The sequence below is a fragment of the Sinocyclocheilus anshuiensis genome, unplaced genomic scaffold, assembly GCF_001515605.1.
Source record: "Sinocyclocheilus anshuiensis isolate Anshui unplaced genomic scaffold, SAMN03320099.WGS_v1.1 scaffold776, whole genome shotgun sequence".
NCBI classification, from domain to species: domain Eukaryota; kingdom Metazoa; phylum Chordata; class Actinopteri; order Cypriniformes; family Cyprinidae; genus Sinocyclocheilus; species Sinocyclocheilus anshuiensis.
The window spans coordinates 790780-816681 of record NW_015555808.1 but is presented as its reverse complement, the minus strand read 5'-3'; the positions used below and the strand labels follow the sequence as shown (position 1 = coordinate 816681).

General features: G+C 35.6%; 3 protein-coding genes and 1 long non-coding RNA gene across 5 annotated transcripts in view; 2 read left to right on the top strand and 2 right to left on the bottom strand.

Moving 5' to 3' along the window:
• The first annotated feature begins 795 nt into the window (after window positions 1-795).
• On the top strand, window positions 796-2019 carry LOC107675054 (C-C motif chemokine 8-like). Of its 2 annotated transcripts, XM_016469244.1 has the most exons (4): window positions 796-1033; window positions 1194-1240; window positions 1646-1710; window positions 1797-2019. In XM_016469244.1, exons 1-4 carry the CDS (start codon window positions 964-966, stop codon window positions 1912-1914), a joined length of 300 nt encoding a protein of 99 aa, XP_016324730.1. In that variant the 5' UTR covers window positions 796-963; the 3' UTR covers window positions 1915-2019. The 2 variants fall into 2 exon arrangements, with proteins under 2 accessions (XP_016324730.1, XP_016324729.1); XM_016469243.1 differs by lacking the exons at window positions 1646-1710; window positions 1797-2019 and adding an exon at window positions 1392-1614 and having other exon boundaries at window positions 813-1033; window positions 1194-1305.
• Window positions 2020-5020: 3001 nt separating this feature from the next.
• LOC107675055 (C-C motif chemokine 8-like) lies at window positions 5021-5838 on the top strand. The gene is made up of 3 exons (XM_016469246.1): window positions 5021-5238; window positions 5396-5507; window positions 5594-5838. Exons 1-3 carry the CDS (start codon window positions 5169-5171, stop codon window positions 5709-5711), a joined length of 300 nt encoding a protein of 99 aa, XP_016324732.1. The 5' UTR covers window positions 5021-5168; the 3' UTR covers window positions 5712-5838.
• A 4126-nt stretch (window positions 5839-9964) lies between these two features.
• On the bottom strand, window positions 9965-11492 carry LOC107675056 (uncharacterized). The gene is made up of 3 exons (XR_001632570.1): window positions 11390-11492; window positions 10365-10502; window positions 9965-10287 (listed from the first exon to the last, which is right to left on the bottom strand). It is a non-coding gene; the product is annotated as an uncharacterized LOC107675056 (long non-coding RNA).
• Window positions 11493-17113: 5621 nt separating this feature from the next.
• LOC107675095 (EH domain-containing protein 3) overlaps window positions 17114-25902 on the bottom strand; it is a 28774-nt gene continuing 19985 nt past the window's right edge. The window contains exons 4-6 of the mRNA XM_016469310.1: window positions 24500-24912; window positions 20019-20183; window positions 17114-19511 (exon numbers count right to left, since the gene is read on the bottom strand). Coding sequence (XP_016324796.1) covers window positions 18984-19511; window positions 20019-20183; window positions 24500-24912 — 1106 coding nt within the window. The 3' untranslated portion in view covers window positions 17114-18983. The remainder of the gene's footprint in view (window positions 19512-20018; window positions 20184-24499; window positions 24913-25902) is intronic.

Genomic DNA, 25902 nt, shown 5'->3' with positions numbered 1-25902 from the left:
ACACACACAAAAAATTATACACCTTCATGTAGTTCCAAGCCTATATGACTTTATTTCTTCTGTGGAACACAAAATATATTTTGACAAATGTCTCAGTGTATTTTTTTTTCAGCACAACACAAGTATATGTTTTGTTCATTGTATGGACAAAAACAGTTGAAACATTCTTCAAAATATCTTCTTTAGTGTTTCACAGAAAGCCATACAGTTTTGGAATGACAAGAGGGTGAGTAAATGACGACAATTTAATTTTTGGATGAACAATTCCTTTAAATGACTTTCGAAATTAAATCTCTGAAGAAAATTACTCTAAATATAATATAAAATATCAACACACCAAAACAAAAACTAAATACAAATAGTTCATATATTTCTGTGTAGCTGGAAATAACAATAGTTACCAGTTTGTAAATGGGCCCGGCTGGATTTTCTGTTGTATTTAAAACTGACTTTAAAATGTAGTTTAGGCCTACAATACAAGGCTGCTTGTCTGACAAAATGTACATGCAAAAAGATTGAGAATCTATCTATTTATGTAGATAGATATATCGTTAGATAGATAGATAGATAGATAGATATATCGATCGATCGATCGATAGATCGATAGATCTATCTATCTAGCGATCGATCTATCGATCGATCTAGCTATCGATCTATAGATCGATAGATAGATAGATAGATAGATATATCGTTAGATAGATAGATAGATATATCGATAGATTGATAGATAGATATATCGTTAGATCGATAGACAGGAAGTACAACAGGAAGTACTACCTCTACGTGTGATGTCACATGTTCCTCGTCGGACTGAACCCCTATAGGTCTGTATAGTGGAAAGTACAGCCTCACCCCTTTATAAAGCGGACGGCATCCGTGAGGTGATCATCTTCGAGACGATCAGCCTCCGATAAAGCGACCAACACATCAAGATCTGATCCACGAGCGACCGCAGACCCAAACATGAGGCCCTACTGCATCTTCATCGCCTGCCTTGTGCTCTTCGCTTTCTGCTCACTGGCTCGCAGTGAATGTGCGTCTTTTTCTTTATTTCTTTATTTTTGTTTTTAGTTAAACAATAGACTATTAATAATTTAATGTACATTGTTAAGCGTTTTCTTGATTTCTAAATGTATCCCATTCATATATTGATTAATATTTAGTGTTTTAACACCTTTTTTTTTTTCCTGCAGTCAGCCAAGGTCCCGATAAGTGCTGCTTTTCTTTTTCCAATATAAAAATCCCAATAAAGCAGGTCGAGAGTCATCATACTACACATCTTGAGTGCCACAGGAGTGGTATAATGTAAGTATTTTTGTAATGTCTTAATTCAAATGAATTGTGAATAAAGCATGTGAAATCATGAACCATCTTCTCTTTTGAAATTTCAGTGTCATCACAAAAGCCCAAAGAGAGATCTGTGTTGACCCGACAGAGAGATGGGTTCAGAGACTGATAAACTTGGTGGATGCTCGAAACATGAAGGAGATGTCACAGAGCAGCGACTAAGATGTGAACGGCTCTTCTCTTTTCAAACTATTGAATTGAACAGTTTTCAAACTGATTTTAAGCTTTTATTTAAAAAAATAAAAAAATAAAAACTGATGTATGCACCTGCACAATGCTGTTAATTTCCAATATAAAAATCCCAATAAAGCAGGTCGAGAGTCATCATACTACACATCTTGAGTGCCACAGGAGTGGTATAATGTAAGTATTTTTGTAATGTCTTAATTCAAATGAATTGTGAATAAAGCATGTGAAATCATGAACCATCTTCTCTTTTGAAATTTCAGTGTCATCACAAAAGCCCAAAGAGAGATCTGTGTTGACCCGACAGAGAGATGGGTTCAGAGACTGATAAACTTGGTGGATGCTCGAAACATGAAGGAGATGTCACAGAGCAGCGACTAAGATGTGAACGGCTCTTCTCTTTTCAAACTATTGAATTGAACAGTTTTCAAACTGATTTTAAGCTTTTATTTAAAAAAATAAAAAAATAAAAACTGATGTATGCACCTGCACAATGCTGTTAATCAATTATGATGATTGTGATATTTATATGTATTAAACCATATTTAAACTAAAATTGTTGCGTTTAATGTAAACCTGTTTGAATTTTAACAAAACCATACAATAAAAATATGGTATCGATCGATCTATCTATCTATCTATCTATCTATCTATCTAGCTCGATCGATAGATCGATCATACATGTACATTAATGTTCTATCTATCGATCTATCGTACTTTTTAGATCTTAGATTTCAGAGAATTTTAGAGAAATGGTTGTTATAGAGGCATGTTTGAGCCTAAGAATGGAAATACTGATGTCTATCATTCTTTGATGGAATTTTCTGACTTCATAGTCATGTGTGTTTGAAACGGGTCTACATAAAGAACAAGTACAATGGTGTTCGAGGAGGTGCTGTAATATGCGGCCAGTGGGTACAGGAGCATAGATATATCGATAGATCGATCGATCGATAGGATTAAAGTTGAGGCTTCAGCCGTCTCCGACTCATGCATAAGCAGGTGTGGGTTTTTGCAAAAGCAAGATATGAAACCACAGAGCTCCAAATAGAACCGCAGAGGGAGGTCAGGTTGATGAGAACATCGTATTTTTCCCTTTCAACGCCACGTTTACCGGGTACTCAAATACCAATTATTTCTCATCTGTATATAAATACAATATATATAAATATTAATATGTACATGTATTCACATAAATACTAAAATTGATCACTTCTACTACTAATAATAATAGTTGTTGTGATTATTTTATATACACATTGTAAAAAGTGATAACATGTACATTAATGTTCTATTATCTCACCCTTAAAAATTACTTTCAGTAATATTGAATAATGCTGAATATTATTTTTATAAATTAATATAAATAATTTTACATAAAATAAAACTTTTGAATATTATTATTTATTTATTTATTGCCTTCTTCAGAAATTGCTGTATGAAGCTAATTTTAAATTACATGACAAAACATTTGACTGCAAGGATGACTTTTAAAAGTGTGCAAAAGTGCTATATGTGTGTGTGAGTGTACATAATATAATATAATAGAATAGAATAGAGTAGAATATATGGTGATGACTAAAATTAGAATTCTCACCTATGTGGTTTTATAAGTAATGATCACTGTAATGAAACTGCTTTCCATCTTGGTCCTACAGCTTAAAGTTCACATTTTGCAGTGTCTCTTTGGACGCACGATTAGCTTTGATCTTTGGAGAGCTGGTGTACATTGTGCTGCCAGAAATGTTAGACTTTGTCAAAACTTCTCCAATACTACTTGTTTAAAGACCTTGTTAAAAAATAAACCCTGAACCTTTTGATCTTACTCACAAATGAGCAGCCTGTAACATCAAAACCAGATGTCAGGATATCTTACAGCAATAAAATAAGCGGCTTCATGGCTTCAGTCATGGAACCACGTAAGAGGCAGTTCAGGAGACGAGCCACTAAGAAGCGCTGTTACATGTGAAATCATTTGCCGTCCCAAAACCTCTTGTTATGAGAGCAGTTGATATATTTCTTCACAAAAACAGATATAGTACATTCCAACAGGTCTTTTAACACTCCCATTTAAAGTCACGAATATGGTGTAGCCTACAACTGCTTTGTTAGACTAAATTATTTATTCACAAATTAAATAAAAACTGATCGTGATTGTTCTGACAGTCCTCGGTATCAAACATAAGCACAGCCACTGAATCAGTCACTTTTGGTGAAATAGCTCTGTCTAAAAAAAACCTACATATCCTGTCATGCTCACAGGTAATTTTTCTCTTCACACAGGATACAAGAAGCTGATAAAAAGGCCTAGGCAAACAGGAATGTGTACCTTTCTAAAGAGTACTGTCTGTATTTGTGACTTTCCTCAACCCCTTCCTTATCTACTTACATAATATCTGCTGTCAGAAACCCTGTGCTGTTTTAGGAATGTCATTTTTCATTAATTGGATGCACTACATCATTGTTATCAGTTGCGCAAGGACCTGCACAGCTATGAGAAACAGACCTTTCAGTCTCATTCTTATCAAAACCCTGTGAACCTAAACTTATCATCCATTGTAAGAAGGCAACTCAATATAGATGGCATTCCAGAAAAGACAACGATATCTTGAAACTTTAAATAAATAATGTACATTGCTGCATAAGAGTAGCTGATGATAGAAATGTAAATCGGTATGATCCCTCTGACAAATAACTGGATGAATATAAAAGAAAGGAAACCTCTACAGTAACCCATAATACTGCGAGCAGTGTTATTTTAGTATTATTTACAAAAATATTATAGTTTTCATAAATTTTTTATATTTTATTATATTATATAATAATAATAATAATAATAATAATATTATATATATTAATAATATAAAACATTAATTATCGTTAGATAGATATATCGTTAGATAGATAGATAGATATATCGTTAGATAGATAGATAGATAGATAGATAGATAGATAGATAGATAGATAGATAATATCGTTAGATAGATATATCGTTAGATAGATAGATAGATAGATAGATAGATAGATAGATAGATAGATAGATAATATCGTTAGATAGATATATCGTTAGATAGATAGATAGATAGATAGATAGATAGATAGATAGATAGATAGATAATATCGTTAGATAGATATATCGTTAGATAGATATATCGTTAGATAGATATATCGTTAGATAGATATATCGTTAGATAGATATATCGTTAGATAGATATATCGTTAGATAGATATATCGTTAGATAGATAGATATATCGATCGATCGATCGATAGATCGATAGATCTATCTATCTAGCGATCGATCTATCGATCGATCTAGCTATCGATCTATAGATCGATAGATAGATAGATAGATAGATATATCGTTAGATAGATAGATAGATATATCGATAGATTGATAGATAGATATATCGTTAGATCGATAGACAGGAAGTACAACAGGAAGTACTACCTCTACGTGTGATGTCACATGTTCCTCGTCGGACTGAACCCCTATAGGTCTGTATAGTGGAAAGTACAGCCTCACCCCTTTATAAAGCGGACGGCATCCGTGAGGTGATCATCTTCGAGACGATCAGCCTCCGATAAAGCGACCAACACATCAAGATCTGATCCACGAGCGACCGCAGACCCAAACATGAGGCCCTACTGCATCTTCATCGCCTGCCTTGTGCTCTTCGCTTTCTGCTCACTGGCTCGCAGTGAATGTGCGTCTTTTTCTTTATTTCTTTATTTTTGTTTTTAGTTAAACAATAGACTATTAATAATTTAATGTACATTAAGCGTTTTCTTGATTTCTAAATGTATCCCATTCATATATTGATTAATATTTAGTGTTTTAACACCTTTTTTTTTTTCCTGCAGTCAGCCAAGGTCCCGATAAGTGCTGCTTTTCTTTTTCCAATATAAAAATCCCAATAAAGCAGGTCGAGAGTCATCATACTACACATCTTGAGTGCCACAGGAGTGGTATAATGTAAGTATTTTTGTAATGTCTTAATTCAAATGAATTGTGAATAAAGCATGTGAAATCATGAACCATCTTCTCTTTTGAAATTTCAGTGTCATCACAAAAGCCCAAAGAGAGATCTGTGTTGACCCGACAGAGAGATGGGTTCAGAGACTGATAAACTTGGTGGATGCTCGAAACATGAAGGAGATGTCACAGAGCAGCGACTAAGATGTGAACGGCTCTTCTCTTTTCAAACTATTGAATTGAACAGTTTTCAAACTGATTTTAAGCTTTTATTTAAAAAAATAAAAAAATAAAAACTGATGTATGCACCTGCACAATGCTGTTAATCAATTATGATGATTGTGATATTTATATGTATTAAACCATATTTAAACTAAAATTGTTGCGTTTAATGTAAACCTGTTTGAATTTTAACAAAACCATACAATAAAAATATGGTATCGATCGATCTATCTATCTATCTATCTATCTATCTATCTAGCTCGATCGATAGATCGATCATACATGTACATTAATGTTCTATCTATCGATCTATCGTACTTTTTAGATCTTAGATTTCAGAGAATTTTAGAGAAATGGTTGTTATAGAGGCATGTTTGAGCCTAAGAATGGAAATACTGATGTCTATCATTCTTTGATGGAATTTTCTGACTTCATAGTCATGTGTGTTTGAAACGGGTCTACATAAAGAACAAGTACAATGGTGTTCGAGGAGGTGCTGTAATATGCGGCCAGTGGGTACAGGAGCATAGATATATCGATAGATCGATCGATCGATAGGATTAAAGTTGAGGCTTCAGCCGTCTCCGACTCATGCATAAGCAGGTGTGGGTTTTTGCAAAAGCAAGATATGAAACCACAGAGCTCCAAATAGAACCGCAGAGGGAGGTCAGGTTGATGAGAACATCGTATTTTTCCCTTTCAACGCCACGTTTACCGGGTACTCAAATACCAATTATTTCTCATCTGTATATAAATACAATATATATAAATATTAATATGTACATGTATTCACATAAATACTAAAATTGATCACTTCTACTACTAATAATAATAGTTGTTGTGATTATTTTATATACACATTGTAAAAAGTGATAACATGTACATTAATGTTCTATTATCTCACCCTTAAAAATTACTTTCAGTAATATTGAATAATGCTGAATATTATTTTTATAAATTAATATAAATAATTTTACATAAAATAAAACTTTTGAATATTATTATTTATTTATTTATTGCCTTCTTCAGAAATTGCTGTATGAAGCTAATTTTAAATTACATGACAAAACATTTGACTGCAAGGATGACTTTTAAAAGTGTGCAAAAGTGCTATATGTGTGTGTGAGTGTACATAATATAATATAATAGAATAGAATAGAGTAGAATATATGGTGATGACTAAAATTAGAATTCTCACCTATGTGGTTTTATAAGTAATGATCACTGTAATGAAACTGCTTTCCATCTTGGTCCTACAGCTTAAAGTTCACATTTTGCAGTGTCTCTTTGGACGCACGATTAGCTTTGATCTTTGGAGAGCTGGTGTACATTGTGCTGCCAGAAATGTTAGACTTTGTCAAAACTTCTCCAATACTACTTGTTTAAAGACCTTGTTAAAAAATAAACCCTGAACCTTTTGATCTTACTCACAAATGAGCAGCCTGTAACATCAAAACCAGATGTCAGGATATCTTACAGCAATAAAATAAGCGGCTTCATGGCTTCAGTCATGGAACCACGTAAGAGGCAGTTCAGGAGACGAGCCACTAAGAAGCGCTGTTACATGTGAAATCATTTGCCGTCCCAAAACCTCTTGTTATGAGAGCAGTTGATATATTTCTTCACAAAAACAGATATAGTACATTCCAACAGGTCTTTTAACACTCCCATTTAAAGTCACGAATATGGTGTAGCCTACAACTGCTTTGTTAGACTAAATTATTTATTCACAAATTAAATAAAAACTGATCGTGATTGTTCTGACAGTCCTCGGTATCAAACATAAGCACAGCCACTGAATCAGTCACTTTTGGTGAAATAGCTCTGTCTAAAAAAAACCTACATATCCTGTCATGCTCACAGGTAATTTTTCTCTTCACACAGGATACAAGAAGCTGATAAAAAGGCCTAGGCAAACAGGAATGTGTACCTTTCTAAAGAGTACTGTCTGTATTTGTGACTTTCCTCAACCCCTTCCTTATCTACTTACATAATATCTGCTGTCAGAAACCCTGTGCTGTTTTAGGAATGTCATTTTTCATTAATTGGATGCACTACATCATTGTTATCAGTTGCGCAAGGACCTGCACAGCTATGAGAAACAGACCTTTCAGTCTCATTCTTATCAAAACCCTGTGAACCTAAACTTATCATCCATTGTAAGAAGGCAACTCAATATAGATGGCATTCCAGAAAAGACAACGATATCTTGAAACTTTAAATAAATAATGTACATTGCTGCATAAGAGTAGCTGATGATAGAAATGTAAATCGGTATGATCCCTCTGACAAATAACTGGATGAATATAAAAGAAAGGAAACCTCTACAGTAACCCATAATACTGCGAGCAGTGTTATTTTAGTATTATTTACAAAAATATTATAGTTTTCATAAATTTTTTATATTTTATTATATTATATAATAATAATAATAATAATAATAATATTATATATATTAATAATATAAAACATTAATTTAAACATTTTTTAGTTTCCAATTTATTTTTATATTAAGTTTTAATTATATATATATATATATATATATATAAGTTGCCAAGGCAACATTTCTCATTTTTAAATGTATTTTTTTTCCATCTAATATTTATATTTTATTTCAGTTTTATTTCAAATACTGAAAACAAATTTTAATTAGTTTTAATTTTAGTTGATTAACAAAACAAAAAAAACCCACTGATGGCAAGTGAGAATATACAATAATATGGCACGTTTGCTGATCAAGGCAAATTATGTGGTTGTGGTTTTGACTGTCTGTATGAAACCTCCGCATTTTCAAAAACAAACGAAGTTAATAAATGTTACCCTGCAAAAAAAATAACCACAAAAAAATAAAAATCCCTTCTGCCCCCATTTTGTTTCATCATTTCTCATGAGTGCGAGAAATGGCCAAACAAAGACAACTGTACTAGAAAAATGCCATGTGCTGGGATGAATTCAAGAGGAGAGGAGATTGATAAACAACTCCATAAGAGGTGTTTTGTTGGCAAATGCCAATGTTGACTGAATCACTGGCCAATTGCACACTGAATTTCTGGGATTATCACACTGATAAACCACAGACAAATAGCTGTTTGGTTTAGTTAACCAACTTCAGTAACCATTGTCTAATAGTCTTAACAGAGAAGAATGAAATCAACATGGCCTTTTTGTGCTAATACTTAGGTATACTTTTGTATTCAGTTTCACATATAAACCCCCCCCACCCCCAGCTAAATCACATGATAATCTTTGCTTTGCTCGTGTGGTGCTTATTTGTGCTAGTTGAGAACTTGATGTCATAGGGAATACAGACCAAGCATTTTAACCTTTTTGACCTCAAAGCTATTCATTCTCCACAACAATATTTGAAGGCCCCATTACTTTTCCAGTTATTCGTGATTTACTGGATATTTAAAAAACAATAATAAAAAATTTCCTCCAATTTCTACAGCATATTTTTTTTTTAAGTAAAAATGTATATTCATTATAAAAAAAAAAAACATCCCATGATGGTTTTACAATTTTATGAATTTACATATGACATTTCCAGTTCTAGAAATTGCACTTTTAAAATTAGGCTTCCTCAGGTTTTTCAAGACTGTTTTGGCAGGGTGAATTAAAATAAGAATTATCTTGATTTTTTGTTGTTTTGGCTTATTTTAATGCTTGTTTTGTCATCTTGAGGCCCCCTCGTTGAGAGCCCTTGTCTTAATGTACTTTACAACTTTGGGTCTTCATTTGCATGAGAACATGGGACAGATACTATAGTCATTAGTCACTTCATGTGATGAAAAATAGGTCCGGTGTGTGTGAAGCTTGCCATGCTTTCCAAAAAACATAAAATTAATTATAACAAATGTATTTCATAAAAAATGTTTTAATCAACCGCTAAAAGGAATCGTTCAGCTAAACTGAAAATACTATCATTATTTACTAAATTTTTTTTGTGTTTCACAGATAACTAAGTTCACATTTAGCTCCCTAAATGTGAGCTAAGTTCACATTTAGCTTTTTAGATTTATACATTTTTTAAAACATGTCCAAACACACAAATCAGTGTCTTGAAACGCTCCTGATATGGGGCAGGGCCTCTGACCCAGGACAGCACAGCTGGGAGTTCTTTCAGATGAGTTTGGGAAAATTCCTCATGAGACGAGACTCTCAAAAAGATCCAAACAAACCCTGACAAGAGCACCACAAGACTTTTCAACCTCATTTTGGAACAAGATGATCACCAATGCAACCCAGTTGTATTCTTTGCTTTAAATAAAGTATGGTAGATAAATACATTTCAATGTGTTTTTCTAACTACACAACAGTCATATATCTAGTTACTGGCTTTTAGAGGTTACATGCTGTTACAGTGACCCTGGAAATGTAAGTAATGTAATATAATGTAATGTAATAAGTACTCAGAGCACAGCAGCAGTGGTTCATAATTCTTTACATCTCTCTCAGTCATATCAGATTACTTGTCCTTCTCCAAAAACATATTTTCAATATTTGTCTTGATTTATCCCTCATGCGTTTATCACCTCATCGGTTTTCTCAAGCTGTAAATCTGCCAAAGAAAAATCACATGTTGAACTTTGGGACTTTTGCGAACATCTTTGTTCCATCCTCCGCACATGCCCTCACCTCAAAAGGTCAAAGATCAGCTTTTCAGCGCATTACATCTCTGTGTGAGCACAGCTATAATATTGCACTTCTAGTAGACATTCCTCTTTGACATTTCATGGAAGAAGGGCTTTGGTGTGTCACCAGTGTTTTGGTTGGCTGTAGAAGGAAGAAGACATCTCCTAAAACAGATATTCAGTCAAACTGACATGCAAAGTATAATGGGTAAGGCAGTGCCAGGTACAGTTTCATAGCTTTAAAAAGATCAAATATGACATGTACACAGAAGTGCAATTACTTTTCTAAGTGATCAGACCATTTTTGGCTGGTGAACGAAAAATTCCCAATGGCTTACATTCACGGAGGGACCCAAGTCATATCTAGAGACGGAAATATCACAACCAACTGATCTAGACTAGTATGTAACCACTTTCAGCTAGTCACCCTAACACCCTAGCAACCACAGCAATTCTCCAGCAACCACTCAGAGTTATGGGACGGCACCCATTCAATGTATTTTAATTGTAAATTTAGAAAATGTTTATGTGTGTGTGTAATAATAATAATAATAATAATAATAATAATAATAATAATAATAACAACAACAATACAAATATAATATTAATAAGGCATAATGTCTTTAAAAAAAGAGAGAAATGTTATGTGAAAGTTAAAACACCGCTGCGTAGGCTATACAACAACAGAGTCAAGTGATTCCCATGAGGCCACAAGCTATCATCTGTGATAATCACCACTACAGGAAGTGAAATGCATCAATACAAACTGGACCTCTATTATAAACATGAATGGACCATTGTGACTATCTAGGCATGAGTGGGTTGGTTTGTACATTTGGCCAAGACATACAGGACAGTGCCCTTGTGTGTCCTTCACCCGTGCTGAGGAGAGAAGTTCAAGACTCAGCCATGGCTGAACAAGATTCCCCCATTCTGCCCACAGGGATATTGCTCCCGGCACACTCACAGAGACAGATTTCCATTGCATCCATGTCCCACACTGGGTAAACACCCTCTGGCTCAGCTTACCTCAGTAGCTACACCCAAACTCTCGCCATTGACATATCTGATCTGACCACTCTAAATGTTTTGATCAGGGGTCTCCAAACTCGGTCCTGCAGAGTTAAGCTCCAATTTGCCTCAACACACCTGCCTGGAAGTTTCTAGTATGCCTAGTAAGACCTTAATTAGCGGGTTCAGGTGTGTTTAATTAGAGTAGGAGCTAAACTCTGCAGGACACCGGCCCTTCAGGACCGAATTTGGTGACCCCTGGTTTTGATGATATCTGGGAGTCTCAGTGTGTTGTTTACACTTTTGGGGGAGATAGACCCATGAATGGAATATTTATAGTAGTGAATGAACAATAAACTGGGTTAAGAGAATGTATTTGGACAAAAAGTCTTTCAAACTTCACCTTTAAACTTTGGTAATCAAAGGTTAACATGTGCTACTCATTGTAATGCATTAGGGGGAGACAAATACTCACAAACTCTATACTGGGTACTATTGAGAATGTAACTGTAACACCTGGACCTTCTCATTAGAGTCTTTTTGGGAAGACCACGTGATGTCATGGTTTTATTTATTTATTTATTTTGTGTGTGTGGCCTTTGGGGAGGGTTGAGGGTGGGGGGTTTTGTGGTTGTGTTGATTTGTTTTGGCTCTTGTTTTCCCGCTTATCAGACATCCTGTCTCATTTTGGAACTGAGGTAATACATTTTATATGTCAGGAAAAAGAAAAAAAGAAAGAAAAAAAAAGAAATGCAAACCTTTTTTTTTTTTTAAATAAATCAAACCAACACAGACCATCATCAACAAATACATAATCTCCATAAACATTCTATGGAAATGTCGGTGCACACAGCTGCAAATAGATTTTTCTAATCTAAGACATTAAATACTACAAAATTTCCAGAGACTGAGTGTTCTTTTTTTAAAAGATTTATTTATAGCGTTTTATGCCTTTATTTTGATAGGACAGTAAAGGTCGACAGGAAGTGAAGGGGGTGAGAGAGAGGGGGATGGGATTGGGAAAGGTCTGCGAGCCGGGATTCGAACTCGTGACAGATCAGCATCGACAGAGCTTGAGTGTTCAACTCAGAATGGAGATGTTAAAAAAAGTTTGCCGCATACTTAGAGGCATTCTCCTCACATACTTGAGAGTGTCTCCAGGACTATGTGATGAGTAACACACTCGTGAGGCCTCGTGGCCCGGGTTCAGCGCTCCTCTGCATTGCTGTCAGCCAGTTCATCTTCAGCTCTGTCAAGCAAGGGCTTTCTACGTCTGAAACAATTAGCAACTTGATGTGAGCTTTCATGAGTACAACAGCCTAACCTTGACACCAGTGACACAGTTCGGCAAAAGAAGAATAAGAATATCATATTCTTTGATGTGTCATTACTTTAGTGAAAATGATTAGATAAGTTAAACTATTACTAAACTATTTCTATTACTTAACTATTTCTGATTCCCATAAGCAAAAAAGTTAAAATGGTTACTTAAAAAACAAACAAAATTTTTTTCAAGATTTTTATGCAAAAGCGTTTTGTTGACTGTATTCATGCATGTAGCTCAACCACTCAACTATTCATTTTTAATTTTATTGAATTGAAATATAGGTTTATCAACATCTATAAACCAACATTTGGTCCCAAAGTAGCTAGAACTTGTTAGAACTCTGCAAATTTGTCATTCGCAACACTGTTACCCATTCTGGAATAGTTTGTATTTAATATTGTGAATCTTATTTAATGTATTTGTTTACATTTTAATGCTAGAAAACAACAAAAAATGACCGATCATTGTTTTAAAACGTGGCCCAACTTTAAATAAAGGGTTGTATTCGAGTCCCTTCAGTTCCTCTGTCTAGATTTTATTTATTCAATATTTTTTTTTGGCAAACTTTCTATTTACCAATAGAAAAAGGCCTGACCTGCAGCACACAGACATTGCCTTTAGTAACTGAATTTGTTCATACTTTTATGAACTCATAAGAAGTTTTACACCCAATGACCCTGCAAAAACATGCACAAGAATGTTTTCCCTTGCTCTACTTATTTTTCTCTCCAGTGTAAAACACATTTTGGAATGTGATAATTTGACTTGACAGATCAAAATTGGTTTGGTTGCCAACAAGATACATGGAACCAGTTGCATAATACATAATTGGGAACAGAAGTTAGAGCTCTATTGTCTCATCTTTATTATATCTTCCACTATCTGTGTTCAGATTCTCTTTACAGCTGAATTTCTTAGCCATGGTTGATCTTATCAGCATTATTTATGAAGCATGTATTTGATAAGTGCTGACATTTCTGTACAGTATATCCTCCTGATATCCTTATTGAAAACCATATGCATTCTGTCAAAATGAAAATGATTGATATCCTGCAGCCATATTCATTGTCCTGTATCTGCCTGAAAACACTGAATATTTCAAACTTCATATTTTCCCCCATTTAAATTATACATTTCAATCTGCATTAACTATACGAGCTATTCTACTGAACGCAGTGTTGTAAAGTGTTTTCTTTTGTTTCTTTCTTTTTTAAAAATAAATGTTAGGTATTCACTTTGTAAAATCTTATCTATATGTGACAACCTCACACTTCCCACTCACTCTTTCACATACAGCAGACATATACTGTGTGTCCCTAACCAGCTGTGATGGAGCGCTCCTCTTCCTGAGGGATTTATCTATAGCGCCGGATGTTTGGGAGCTTTCGAATCATGAAAATCTTCCTCTTCCTCTCATGGTTCAACATGGGAAGGACTCAAGGTCAGGGAACGTACTCTTGCACAACCCTAAAAAGTATGTATTTATTTATGAAATAAGGACTTTTATTTGTATTATCCGTTATTTTGAGTGACTTGTAAAAAAGGTTTCATTCAAAGGTATTCTTTTCTTTTTTTTATCACATCATGCATATCAATGTCACAATCATATTTACTTATTTATGAAAAAAGGACTTTCGTTTAATTTTATTTTTATTTTCTGATATCTATCTCTGTTTTATGAAATAAGGGCTTTTATTTTATTTTATTGTTGATTATTTTAAATGACTCATAAACAAAGATTTCAGTCAGAGGTATTATTTTCTCTTTTTTACCACATTTCATGCATTTCAGTGGTACAATAGACTTCCTTCTGATTTGATTTGACATACATTTCCATTTTAAGTTGTTTAGCACAAGCAAGGCAAACATTCTTTTAAGTATTTATTCAACAAAAGTCTTCGTGTAAGAATTTCTGCTGTGGAAAGATGTAGGTCTTGATTTGGTAATTCCATAAACCCTTCATTTTTTCATTTTGACCGATTTATTTGTGGTGTTTCTTGAGTGTTTCAGGTCATTGTCTTGTTATTGCTATGTCCACTTGTGGTTCAGTCTCAGCCTTTAAACAGATGGTCTCACATTCCCCTCAAACTACTTTCTGGTTTTGTGTAATTCATGGTTGACTCAGCGACGACAGTCTGGCCAGACCCTGAGGCTCAACAGCAGCCCAAAACCATAATGCTTCCACCACCAAGCTTTACAGATGGTCCGAGGTGCTGCTGGCCAAAGGCAATCCTTGTTTTTTGCCAAACATGTCAGGCTTTGGTGCCAGTCAGCTCTAACTCTGTCTCATCTGTCCACACCACACTGTTACAACACTACTTAGATGTTGTTTGGCAAACATGCCTGATGAATCTGCAGTATAAAACCTGTAGCCTCATAGGTTTCCTGATCACTTCCAGCAATTGTTATTGATCAGCTCGTGTGGTGAAATCATTTGACCTGATAGATAGCCAGTGGTTTGAAATGTTCCCAAATATACAATATTTCAACCAATCAGTAATAACAAATTGACAATGTTGAAAACATTTAAAGATATATATATATATATATATGACACAATAATTTGATGAAAAGTATGACAAAAATGTTACAAATAGGTTTCAAATTTCTTTTGAACTTTGTTAATTAAATAACTGAAAAAAGCTTTCCACAAAAAATTGGATTATAATAAGAAATGTGTCTTGAACATAAAATTTGCATATTAGAATGATGCCTGAAGGATCATGTAACACTAAAGTAAAAATTCAGCTTTGCCATCACAGGAATAACATTTTAAAATATATTAAAACATAAAACAGTCATTTTAAATTGTAATAATATTACATAATATTACAGTTTTTTATTGAATTTTTAATCAATTAATGCAGTCTGGTATGCATAAGAGACTTTTCAAAAACATTAAAACAATTTTAACTGTAGTGTATGTAATTTTCAGTATTGCTATTTGAACAATAAATCATTTTAAAAATAAAGAAAAACTGCAAACTTTTTATATCTTAAACATACTTTTCCCACACCCTTGTAGCTTGTCCTTAAGTAAGCATGTTCCATCAGTTGGACAGAATATTCCGTGACCGGTAGTGAGGAAAAGTCAGGTGTTCCCTGCTTATCATATCCTGCTGTCAAGAAAATGACCAGATGAGAATCCACCCTGTGCTTGCGTTTCCTAGGACATACAGTACATGATGCAACAAATAGGAAGTCATCACTCATGCTGACTGCCCTGTTAATGCAGGACAAAGATCTGCTGAAAACATTATGTACTGTCTCCTTTGGGACTGCCAGTTTTTAATATGATTACCAATATGTGTTTTCATTCTGTACATCAATCTGACCTGTCTTTCACATTTCTAGACACAGACAGGCTTGGAATGGGAAAACTAAGGGAACATTATTACTTGTATAATGTAATTTTGTTTTGTGAATTAACATTGTGAACTGCCATAATGAATAATTGCACTTTTTAAAAGTCAAAATAATAATAAATATGTATAAAACTAAACAACCACCAACCAAGAAGCCAGAAGCTTTTTTTTTTTTTTTGAAGTAAGTAAAAAGAGCAGAGTAAAAAGAGTATTTTAATCTGGAATAAATTAAGTCAAGACGTAACAAGACTCAAACAGAAACCCCGAATACAAAGGACTTTTAAATGAGTTAGATCTTTATTAAGTTGAATAATGTCCACCTTTCTGAACAGTAGTGTCTCACATAGTCTGTCCACACTGGTTAAAACACAATGAGCAACAAGCACACATACACAGACTACTTCACAATATTTGCAAACCAAATTGCACCCATATACATGTACATACTTGGTCAAACGCACAAATGCAGAACCCTACATCATGGCCAAAAAAAAAAAAAATCTGATGTGCAAACATGAATCTGGATTTTTTCATTTGAGACTCACATCAAACTGTGCATGGAGCATTAATGAAAGTCTTTGAAGAATGCCAGTTTATTTTTATGAGCATGTAATGGTATTGTAGAATACGACATCTCTAGTGTCACAAATCTGACTGAGGTGGGTGTGTCTCAAGGCACCGAGGCAGCTTATAGTTTTAATTGATTGACTAAACAGGCTTAGAGGTTTAGTTAGATATCAGTGGAGATATTTCACATAAGCAAATGGGCATCCAGATCAAAGCAGATCAGATTTAAAGGAACAGTATAATATAAAATATAACAGTATTTTTTTTCTTAAAAAAAGGGATAGTCCACCCAAAAATGTCACCTCACTCTCATGTCACTCCATTTCTTTTTTCTGCCGAACACAGAAGAATATTTCTCAAGAACGTTGATAACCAAACCATTTTGCTTCCCATTGATTTACATTGCATTTTTTGTCCATACAATGGAACCGAAACAGTTTAGTTACCAACATTCTTCAAAACATCTTCTTTTGTGTTCTGCATGAGGGTGAGTAAATGACAGAATTGTCATTTTTGGGTGAACTGTCAATGACACCAAACATCAGTATGTCTTGTAACTGATCATGAGAAGCCAAATTACAATATATACATACATGACAATTTTCAGCAAATAATCATTTAAATTTGAGCTTTTTCTTTCCACAATGCTATCACATGGCTTCAGAAGACTTGGAATATAGTATATAAGTCATATCTAACTACTTTTATGGTAATTTTTTGAGCTTGTATAGAAAAGAGCAGTGTGACTATTTTGCTAAAAATCTCCTTTTTTTATCAACCATTTGAAATGACATGAGGGTGAGTAAACAGTGACAGAAGTGTAATTTTTTGAGTAAACTACCCCTTTAACGATCATTTAGTTTAGTGCATGAAATTCTATCAATTCACGTTCAGATCCTAAAAATCTGCATGAGAAAATGCGATAGCTCTAGATAACTGCTTGGCAAGGGGTGGATATAGAGGTAAAGAGTTCATTAAATCATTAAATGCTGATATAATATGACTAAATACATATTTAGATCCAAAGCCACTGCTCTTTCAATGAGCATGTGAACACAGAAACGCTCAGAAATAGCTCACATCACTTGAATAAAGCTGTTTTGCGGCATCATTCTTTTTAATTCTTTGGAAATCAGACGGGAATTATATAAACACTACTATTACCCTAGTTAGTTTAGACATGTTAGGCATTAACATTTACAGTAGACTACTGACAAGGATACTAGCTCTATGGGTCCATCAAGAACACTAAACACTGAATCTTCTGACGTGACGGCTATACAGTTTTAACAGTCTCTTGGTCAGGCTAGAAAGGACTCGCATTCATTAAAGATGCTGCCTTAACGAGAAGAGAATACAGTTACACCTGCTTCTAAAAGGAATTTCGCTTTTCTTGCTAGATTTTAACAATAGAATACAACTGATACAAAGATTTAGAATAAAGATTCATGTTTTTCTGCATTAATTAATGTCTCGCCCCTCCTGAGACACAGATCAGTCTGATATACACTACTTTTTAAAAGTTTGGGGTCAGTGATATTATGATTTCTAAAGGATCACGTGACATGGAAGACGGCTGGGAACAGAAGTAACGGCTTCTGAAAATTCAGATTTTCCATCACAGTAATAAATTACATTTCAAAATAGATTAAACTGGAAAATAGTTGTCTTGAATTGTAATATTATTTCACAATATTACTGTTTTCACTATACTTCAGATCAAAATAAATGCAGTCTTGGCAACGTATTGACTCTAAACCTTTGAACAGTAGTGTAAATTGAGTGTGAAAGTGAAATACATTTGTGAAAGAATTTTAGCGTTTCCTAACCAGACACAATGCAACAAGTAATCATCTGAACACAAAACAACTATGCAACATGACACAACGACAACCAATCAGAAGATAATGTTTAATGTAATTACCTGAAGTAGATTTTTTAAACCAATGAGATTTCACTGTGGGAAAGGCTAGCAAGCAAATTGTCACAGAAACTGAAATCATGCGATCAACAAAAAGTACTGTTTTACATTTAATATCTTTTATCGCAACATGTCTGGTTAGGACAGTTTTATAGTCATGATAGCCGAACAGATGAAATTGAAATGATGGCATAAAAATACGACCTAAAATCTGAAAGCACACATAAAACATTTTTAAACACTGCAGACAGCACAATTTGTTCATGAAAAATAAAACAAAACTAAACTAAAAATTACAAACACAGGTCAAAAGAGTTGAGGTGGGTAATTTTCAAATTCATTCTTGCTAGTCGTCCAGCCATCAATAATTCAGCTGCAACCTAAATTCAAGCTTTATGTGTTCCCAAAATTGATCCCAATTCCAAAACAATCTTACTCTGGAACCTTTCTTTTGGAGGGCGGCACAAGATGAGCGGGCAGTTCGCTTGGAAGCTCGTGACCTTCTAGTTTGACCTTGATCAGGTGATTGGCCAAGGCAAACTCCTCGTCATCGAGCATCCCATCGTTATCAATGTCAGCCAGTTTCCAGATCTTACCCAGCACAGTGTTTGGCAGCTTGGACTTCACCATCTCCTTCTTGGCATTGGCTCCAGTCACTTTTCCATTGACGGGTGAGAGAGTGTAGAAGATTTCATCATACATAGGTTTGTCACGTGCCACCACCCATTCGACTTCATCAATGCCCTCGCCGGCTCCCTCGCCATATCCGTGTCCGAACGGCCCATTCATGGTTCCCTCGAAGGCACCGCCCTTCACCACCTGGTTGGGGTGCTGCGTCTCCTCCTGGCGCACCAGAACCATAAGCTGGGCAATGTCGTGGGCCAGCATGTCATCCACGGTGTCCAATAGCTTCATTTTCAGAGGGTGAAACTTGTTCAGATCTTGTGCTTGAAGCTGCTCCTATTCAGTGGGAAAGAAAGCAAGAAAAAAACACTGTAGGACATACCAAAAGATCCTGTCAACATCTGTTGATATTTCCAGGGTAAACCAGCTCCACTCCCTTCACATACTCTGTTCCAGACAGGCTGTGTCAGGTTGTTGATGCTTGATGCTTTGGCTTCTTTTGGAAATAGTTTCATTGGTGGAGAAGAAACATACAAACTAACTAGCCAAATTTAGTCTGAAACGCAAATGACTCAATATTCATTTGTTTATAGAACTGTTGTATAAAAGTAACAGTAATCTCAACAGCATTTTTACTCAAGTGTTTTTGTTTTAACTATAGAAAAGGCACGTCATCAGGTTTGGAGAGGTCCACCCAAAGCTGAAATTTATATAGCTGTTTGTTGATGTAAAAACTGTGGGACAAATTATGCTGATTTTGAATGTGCACTCAAAGACCCTTTAGAAGTCCCAGTGAAGCATTCTTGAGTCAGCCTCAATCTTTGTTGGCTAAATTGACCTTACCTGCATTTTCTTAAGATTAGGGAAGTCGCCCGGGGAAATCTGGTGCTCCCTCTCAATGCGGCTGTAGATCTCGCCCAAGCTGTTAATCAGCTCCTTCTTTTTGTTGTCCTTCCCAAAGACTGAGGGCATCTCTTTTTTCAAGGAGCTAATGATGTATGCATGGACCTGTGAGAGCACAAAAGCAAAGTTCCTTTTAAGTTTATAGAGCAAAAATCAGTACATCACAATTACAAAGAGCATGTCTGGGCTGTATTTATCACAAAAATAAAATAAACCTTTTGTATAAATAACCTTTGTGAGTCACTCAAAAGCTATAATAAATAAAATTCCTTATTTCATAAATAAATACAATTTTATTGTGACATTTTCATAATTAACATTTATATATATACAGTGGGTACGGAAAGTATTCAGACCCCCTTCAATTTTTCACTCTTTGTTATATTGCAGCCATTTGTCACAGCAAAGGGTCTGAATACTTAGGACCATGTGATATTTCAGTTTTTCTTTTTTAATAAATCTGCAAAAATGTCAACAATTCTGTGTTTTTCTGTCAATATGGGGTGCTGTGTGTACATTAATGAGGAAAAAAAAAAAACTTAAATGATTTTAGCAAATGGCTGCAATATAACAAAGAGTGAAAAATTGAAGGGAGTCTGAATACTTTCCGTACCCACTGTATATATAAAAAACATTGTCTGGAATACATGATTTTGATTGGTCAATCTAGTTGGCATTCTGTAATTTTTGCATGTGAATTTTATAAGTGAATGTGGTTAATTACAGTGAAAAAAGATGAACAGTAAACGGGCTTAATTTTTTGGGATGTAATATGACCTGAACATGTTTTTGACAGGCTGCTTTAGATTCTATAGTCTTTATTGGTTTTCTAACCGACAACAAATTGAGACATTGAATATAAAAAGATGCAGATTTTGACCACTTCATGCAACCCAAATTTGTTATAACATTCATTATGAAACTGGATAGTAGCAAGAATACACAAGCTACTAAATGAATCGTCGTCTGCTTGGCCCCCGGGCGGAAGGAAGGTGACTGCATAAATGATGACAGGAGGGGAAGCACATCTGTATGATCAGGGTGAGGGACAGGGAGAGAACTTAAATGTTCTTTTTCAATGCATCCAGCTGGATCTGGAGATTTAAATTGAGTTCGACAAGTGACCAGCACTGACAGTCCCCAACATTTCCTCTTCCAGAGGGGGTCTCTAAATGTCTCTAAATCTCTAAATGCCCAGCCCATGTGTTTTGAGCAACATTTGTACTGATGGGGATAATAAAGGATTTCAGACGTAAATGAAACGACATCAGAGTGTTTCAGTTTCCTTATAAATGACAGCTTTATGTTTGACTACCTATGTTATTGTTCTTTTATACAGTGGGTATAGAAAAGAATCACCCCCCTTTAAAATAATCACATTTTGTTGCTTTGCAGCCTGAAATGAAGACTGACACAGTTTTTGTTTTATCCAGCTGTACTATATTTACTCAGTGCAACTTATAACATCCATGCCCCTGTTACTCTGTTCCACTATTACCCCCTGTCTGCTGCCCCTGCATGACAACATGTTTGAGTGAACTTCCTTTAGACGTGATATTTTATAATAAGTAATCAAAGTAAGGAAGACTGTAAGATCACTAAAGGTTATTTATAACCATGTCTTTATGAGGAAGGACATTATGAGTCATGATCCCTCAGTATCTTTCAGCACATTTAACAATCCCCACTAATCATCTGACCTCTGAGTCAAAGTCAAGGGCTTTCTTTGCATTTTCTGGTCTAGTTTTTCAGATGTAGCTGATTACCTGCACAACCAGTATCTTGTATGACTTGCATGTTCAATATATGTATTGACATATATTCACATTTATTGTATATAAAAAGAAAGGGACAGACAGACAGATATATGACTACTTGATAATGTTCTTTATACAGAACATACAGTATATATACAAAAGCAGCCCTTAAATATAGCTGAATCAAGCTTGGATTCAAAATGACTGTAGAGGCAAATATTATGTGAGAAAAAAAAATCAATGACTCTGAGTTAGTGTTAATTTCATTAACGAAAACTATGACGAAAAATGTTCGTCAATGAGGTTTTTTCCCCTGACGAAAACGAGACGATGACGAGACGGTAATAAGGTCATTAAACGATAACTGAGACTAAATGAACATGCAATATCGTTGATGAAAAAAGACGGGACTAAAATGTAGTTAAAAAAACTAAAACTTTACCAAAACCTTTTTATTTTTGTTGAAAAAAGTGGAGCCAAAACATTTCAGACTGCTGTACAAGACTATTATTCGAGCGTTCATGTTTGCGGTTGCCAGATATCAGACCTCAAATCCCCCAATCAGAGCTTTTCTGTTAAATGGGTATGTAGGCTACTCTGCCTGGCTTTTTGCTTTATGCAATCTGGCAACCATTCACACGCGCTCTCTCTGCGGAGGCGTCATGATCTGAAAACACCGACATACAGCATGAGCACGCCTTCGCCTCCCTGAACTTTTCGACCACCGTCTCAACGTAGGTACCAAAAAGCTCAGAAGGCGAAACCGGGGCATCGCGAAGAAAGCCCCTTTGGATGGCAAGGAGGGAGTTTTGAGAGACGATGTCTCACCCCTAGAGAGATAGCTGGCTAGCGTCTCTTCTACAGGGGGCATTCTCTCATAGAGGACGCAGTTCGAAGTTCCCATGAAAGGGAACTCCATTTGAGGTATTCTGCTTACATTAAAGTGTCATTCAGCCAGTCTGTGTTCTCTCAGGGATCTCGACCGTATTGTTTGCGATAGTGGTTGCGGATTGTAATGTTTCTTACGCAACCTCTGTGCAGCAATAAGTCTTTTTGCCATTGTTTTAAAAGAGAAACATTAATGCAATTTGGAATGATTGGAATTACTATTAGGAATTTCTCTGTTATAATATTTGAGAGTAGGTTTTTGTTATGCCAGTTTTCATAACGTAGACAGGGCGAGTGTATATCTGAAGTCTTTGGTGTTTATTTAGCCTCTAATTGATATCCTGTTATAAATCTGTACACTAACGTTAGATGAGGTAAAATAAACCATGCATACAGAGTCGATATTCTATTGATTTGTGTCTGTTGGTGAAAGAGCAACTTCTGATGAAATGTCCCAAATGACAACAATCATTGCAATTAAAATTGAGCAAAATAATATATTTTTTTTTCATAATTTTAACCATTATACAGTAAGACGAAAATGTGTAATTTTCCACTGACTAAAACTAGACAAAAATTCTCAGACATTTAGTCGACTAAAACTTGATTAAGACTAAAACAGGACAAGTTGACTAAATATGATAAAAACTAAAAGTTACATTTGACACAGGACTAATACTAAGACTAAATTAAAAATAGCTGACAAAATTAACACTACTCTGAGTTCAGTCTTGATCAAAAATGTAGGCAAACATCAGGGTCATTCACAGAGCCACATCAGCAGACTGTACAGTTTGGAAAATGGCCTCATTACTTGGGCAAAGTCTGCAAGACCAGACAGACAAAAGGCCTGTAAACACACAAAGTGCATGTCACTGCTATTACTTTTATACTAGAGCTATATGCTGGACCACATCAAAAACATGTTGGAACGACAACAGCATTCACACAGCATCTCAACTAAATAAATGGAGAAAAAGATACCTTTTATTCTGAATCACACACTAAATATTTTCCCTTGAAAATCAACATATAAATCCATAAGTGTTTGTTTTGCTTTTAACAAAATTTGCTAGCCAAACTTTGAGCAGTTTGTTAGTTGTTTCCTGCTTTGGTTTCAGGAGTGGTTTGGTTCAGAACTTTCCAAGACTTTGGAACTTAAAGGATTAGTTCACCCAAAAAGGAACATTCTGTCATTATTGTCTGACGTTCCAATGCTGTTATTTTTTCTGTGCAACACACTCTTTTCCATATACAAGAGGAGTTCGTAGTGCTGACTGCTTTTTTTATTTTCAAAGCCATGGTAACTATGAACTATTGTTTGAAAAAGAGCTGCATAAAGAGATTCTTCAAATTTATTATTTTGTATTCTGAGGAAAGAATAACAGTGACTTGAAGAATAACAATGAAGAATAATGAAGAACAGTGAAGAATAACAATGACTTCATTTATTTATATGCTAATTCCAGAGTCTTAACTTATACTGTAGATATAACCTTATTAACAGTCTAGGTGGGTCATTTTTTGGTAGGCTACATCAGTGGTTCCCAACCCTGATCCTGGAGGCACCCCAACACTGCACATTTTGCATGTCTCCTTTCTCTGACACACCAATTTCAGGTCTTGGAGTCTCTACTAATGAGCTGATGATCTGAATCAGGTGTGTTTGATTAAGGAGACATGCAAAACATGCAGTGTTGGGGTGCCTCCAGGACCAGGGTTGGGAACCACTGGGCTACATGTGAAATCTCAAAGGCTAACGTAATAGAATTTTACCTTAGCAAGACGAGCTCTTTTGATCAGATCGTTGAGCTTGCGAAGGGCGGCGTTACGGGGCAGTGACTGGATATCCTTGAACAGGTCTTTCTCTTCAGCCTCAAACAGTTTGCGATTGTCTGGAATCAGTAACGGATGCGACCAAAAAGAGCCGATGTAGACACGAATCACCTCAGGTGTGTTGACAATCTTCCCCAGCGACCACATGAGGGCGCCGTAGACGCGCATTAACTGCTGCGTCTCGATCTGGTCGGCCTTGTTGAGCACAACGCGGATCTTGTCCTCATGGTTCTTGAGGGCCTTGATGACCTCCGAGAACTCGTCTGAGATGTCGAGCTTATGGGCGTCGAACAGCAGAATGATGCGGTCCACGCGTTCGGCGAACCACTCCAACACCGCAGCGAAGTCATAGCCTGAAGGAGAGATTGGAAAAGAGATTGATATCCTGTCCAGTATTTACGGTTCACAAAGCTTTTTGCACAAAGCATTTTCTCGTGGATGCTTGCACGAGAGCAGAGAGACAGCCAGCCAATCAGAACGGGCAAAATGACCTTGTTAGACTTGGCGCTCAACAGTACTGAAGCTGCTGACTCTCTTCCAAGTATCATTAAAATGCTCGGGCCTGTTGTGGTTTTTATGATCTAATGTCTGCCAGTAAATGGCTTCTGCAGCTTAACTTCAGGGCAGTCGTGGCCTAACGGACAGAGAGTCAGACTTGTAACCCGAAGGTCACAAGTTTGAGTGTCAGGTCCGGCAGGGATTGTAGGTGGGGGGGGAGTGAATAACCAGCGCTCCCTTCCACCCTCAATACCATGACTGAGGTTAGACCCTTGAGCAAGGCACCGAACCCCCAACTGCTCCCCGGGTACCGCAGCATTGGCTGCCCACTGCTCCGGGTGTGTGTGTGTGTGTGTGTTTTCACCACTGTGTGTGTGCACTTGGATGGATTAAATGCAGAGCACAAATTCCGAGTTCCGAAATTTTTCTTGGGCTTAGTGTATGCTGCATATACACATATAAATAAACATGAAGCATATTAAGCATACTAAACAGGGGGGCAAAACATGCAGACAGTATATCAAAATAATAATATCTACATCAATATAAACAGTATTGTTTTCCCATGATAATTTAAAATACTGTACTTAGAAGTATTTATAAGTGTATGAACATGCATATGGTGAATTTTGTATTAAATATTGAATTTGTTTTTCTATGTATGATGTATGCATGCAATGTCTGTATGATTCAGAATGGCTGTTTTTCACCCAAAAATTCTGTCATTATTTATTCACCCTCATGTTGTTCCAAACCCGTAAGACCTCAACACAAATTAAGATATTTTTGATGGAATCTGAGAGCTCTCTGACCCTCCCATAGACAGCAAGGATCCTTACACGATC